The 3,875-nt window shown below is 56.6% G+C and overlaps 1 protein-coding gene across 1 annotated transcript in view; it reads left to right on the forward strand.

Moving 5' to 3' along the window:
- The window catches only part of Magel2 (MAGE family member L2), a 4,084-nt gene extending 659 nt beyond the window's left edge, over positions 1–3,425 (forward strand). The window contains exon 2 of the mRNA XM_033760990.1: positions 3–3,425. Within this exon, the coding sequence (XP_033616881.1) occupies positions 3–3,082 (3,080 nt within the window). The 3' untranslated portion in view covers positions 3,083–3,425. The remainder of the gene's footprint in view (positions 1–2) is intronic.
- The last annotated feature ends 450 nt before the right edge of the window (positions 3,426–3,875 follow it).

The raw sequence follows: 3,875 nt of genomic DNA on the forward strand, positions 1-3,875 counted from the left end.
AGTCTATCCTCCTCCACCGGGGACCCCGATGGCACATCCTCCACCGCCGGGGACCCCGATGGCGCAGCCTCCACTGCCTGGGACACCGATGGCACAGCCTCCAGCTCCGGGAGTCCTGATGGCCCAGCCGCTGACACCAGGAGTCCTGATGGTCCAGCCGCCTGCTCCAGGAGTTCCGATGCCCCAGCCTCTACCTCCAGCTGCCTTGATGACCCAGCCTCCACCTTCTGCAGCCCCACTGGCAAAGCCTCCAGGTCCTAGTGTCCTGATGATGCACCCTTCTGGTTCAGGAGCTCCGATCACCCAGCCTCCAGTCTCAGGAGCACTGATGGCTCAACCAGTGGCACCCCCTGCTCAGCCTATGGCATCCTGGGCACCCCAGGGTCAACCTCTGATCCTGCAAATCCAGTCCCAGGTCATAAGGGCACCTCCACAGGTTTCCCAGGGGCCACATACCCACCAGGTGCAGCTGGCCACAACCCCAGGCTGGCAAGCCACCTCACCTGGCTGGCAGGCCCCGCCTCAAGCCTGGCAGGCCACACCCTTAACCTGGCAGACCACACAGGTCACTTGGCCAGCACCCACCATAGCCTGGCAGGCACCACCACCCATGCGCCAGGGTCCTCCGCCCATCCGCCCAGGCCCACCACCCATCCGTCCTGGGCCCCCTCCAATGGCTCGCCAAGCCCCATCTGTGACCCGCCAGGTGCAACCTGTGACCCGCCAGGCACCATCTGTGTCCCGTCAGGCACCACCTCTGACCCGCCAGGCACCTCCACTCATCCGGCCAGGTCAGCAGATCCTGGCTACCCAGCCACAGCTCTGGCAAGCCCTGCCACCCCCACCTCCTCTGCGGCAGGCCCCGCAGGCTCGGCTGCTGGCCCCGCAGGTGCAGGGGGTGCCGCAGGTGCCTACAGCATCTATAGTTACGCAGGTACCTGCAGCGCCACCCGCGGGCCCGCAGGTGCCCCAGCCAGTGCTGCCGGGCCCGCTGTCTGTCTCGCTGCCCGGTCCGCTACCTGGCCCACAGGCTGCCTCAGCTGTACCACAGGCTTCGCAGCAGGCTGTGCACTGCCCATCCATCATCTGGCAGGCCCCCAAAGGCCAAGCCCCGGTGCCACATGAGCTGCCGACGTCGATGGAATTTCAGGAGGTACAGCAGGCCCAGGCACTGGCCTGGCAGACACCAAAGGCACCCACTCACTTCTGGCAGCCTCTGCCTGCCCAGGAGACCCAGGGGCAGCCCCCCAGGATCGTCCAGCTGGAGCAGCAGCCCTTTCGGGGGGTTTGGGCCTCCCAGAAAGGCCCGCAAACTCAGCTACACCCCCACCAGGCCCAGCCCATGGGCCCGCAGGCAGAAATGCCCACGATGCAACTCCACCCTTCTTGGCAAGGGCCACCCCCCATGTTGCAGGCCCAGCCAGGAGCCCCAGTAGCAGGGGCAAGTTTTCCCAGGGGCCAGCCTAAATCACTCATGACTCCATCAGGAGAGGGCAGGGCCTCTTCTTCAGAACATAAGGGTCCTTCTAGAGAACGCAGGACCTCTACAAAGGAGAAAAAGGGCCCTTCAAAGGACCGCATGATCTTTGCAGGCACCTTCTGTGGTCCGAGGGCAGTGCCAGCTTCCAGAGCACACCTGCCAAATGCCTGGAAAAACTTGCCTGGCACATCATACACCTTTCCTGCCACCTCGAGGGTGTTTCCATCTACCTCCCACTTTCAGCCTGCCTCTTCTAATGCCTTTACAGGCCCATCTGCCACCTCAGAGAGCCCAAAGGCACTGCCATTAGCTCTGCAGGATCCATATGCCTGCGTAGAGACCCTGACTGCAGCTCCGTGGGCCCCACAGCCTAATGGGAATGTCTCAAATGCATCCAAGGCTGAGCCTAGGATCCTGATGGCTACAGCACCTGCTACCCAGGCAACTGCCACCGTTCCAGAGGCCTCCAAGACTGTGGAGCCACCACGTCGCTCGGGCAAAGTCACCCGGAAGAAGAAGCACCTAGAGCCCAAGGAAGACAACAGGGGTCACAGGATGGCCCCACGAGACTGGCATGGCTCACAGCCCTGGGAGGGTTCCAGTCTGAGTGACTGGGAGATCCAAAGTTCTCTCCAGGCTCTGGGGGACTGGGGGTACCCTAGCACTTCCTATGGCCCCAGTGGCTGGGAGAGTTCCAGCATGTCCAGGGTCCTGAGTGGCTGGGAAGGGCCCAGCACATCTTGGGCACAGGGCACCTGGGAGGGACCAAGCACCTCAAGGGGCCTGGGTCACTGTGAAAGCTCAGACAGCCCTCAGCCCCTCGTCGCCTCTGAGGTACCCTGTCTCTTTCACAGCTTGAGGGCCACCCAAGAGGATCCCAGAGGGGAGACTCAGCAGTTGTGTCCCTTAGATGTGAGAGCAAATGCACTGGTGCAATTTCTCTTGGTCAGGAATCAAGTTAAGGTGCCTATCCAGCGCTCAGAGATGGTGAGTGCCATCATCCGAGAGTATGAAGATCAGTGCTCAGATATCATCAGCCGCGCCAACAGAAAGCTGGAGTGTAACTTTGGTTGTCAGTTGAAGGAAATTGACGCCAAAGCCCACTCCTACGTCGTCATCAACCAGCTGGGGCACCATCGCTGTGACTTTTTGGCACCTTTTACAGACAGGCCCAAGTTTGGCCTCCTGATGGTGGTTTTGAGTCTGATCTTTATGAAAGGCAATTGTGTCAGGGAGAATCTGATCTTCAGTCTTCTGTTCAGGTTAGGGTTGGATGTCCGGGAGACAAATGCTGTCTTTGGAAACATGAAGAAGCTCATCACTGACGTGTTTGTGAGGCACAGGTACCTAGAGTACAGGCGAGTCCCTTGCACCGAGCCAGCAGAATACGAGTTGCTCTGGGGCCCCCGAGCATTCCTGGAAACCAGCAAGTTCCTGGTCCTGAGGTTTTTGGCTAAACTCCACAAAAGAGACCCTCAGTGCTGGCCATTCCATTACCTTGAGGCCCTGGCAGAGTTTGAGTCTGAAGACTCAGATGCAGATGAGCCTGATGCCAGCGACGATTGTGATGACCCCACCAGCAGTGCCCCTCCCCACTTATAGGTGTTACAGAAATTGTGTTCCTTTGGGTCCCTGGCCAGAGGCCACCAGCAGGGTGTGGGAGACTTCTTCTTTCTGGTGTTTTTTGTTCCAGCTCTGTATGTGCATACGTTTGAATTTTAAATCTGCTTTTGTACTTGCCAAAGCTTTGTATATTTTCATTAGGTCCTGATTTCACCTGGCTACTGTTCTCTTGGTATTCTGGCACCTGTATCTTTAAGTGAGACCTGTGATTCTGTTTTGTGTTCTGATCGTTATGTTCTGGTATCAGAATTGTGCTGGCTTTGTGAATCAATCTGACAAACTAACCCTGTCATTCTGGTACAGTTTATGTAAACTCGTAATAAGCTGTTCTTTGGTTGTTTAAATAACTCATGAGTAAAAAGTGTCTGCAGAAGAGTAAAGACCTATATCTATATATCTATATATAAATATAAATATACTTTCGGCATAACATGGACGTGTGTCTTCATTCTAATTTTCCCCCAGAAGGCGGGTGCCAAGTTCTACCCCACACACTGAGTAGACCTGAGTGCCGGGATTACTATCAGGATAGTAAAAAGCGTGGTGACGGTGCTGCTTTCCAGGAGTGGTTCTCCATTCAGTTACAGATGCAGAGGGTGGTGGGTGGTGCTGTGTAAGATTTCCATTGAACAAAAGTGAAACTTCACAAGTCAGGGAGGCGGAATCAAATTTTACTCCTCTCAAGATTCCTCCAAATTAGACCTTAGTATTCTTAGGTAAGGTTTGAGACACAGCTGTCCAAAGAGACATCAGTCAGTCCTCTGGTCCACAG

Source organism: Fukomys damarensis, unplaced genomic scaffold (assembly GCF_012274545.1).
Source record: "Fukomys damarensis isolate Sample0158 unplaced genomic scaffold, DMR_v1.0_HiC HiC_scaffold_7, whole genome shotgun sequence".
Taxonomy (NCBI): Eukaryota; Metazoa; Chordata; class Mammalia; order Rodentia; family Bathyergidae; genus Fukomys; species Fukomys damarensis.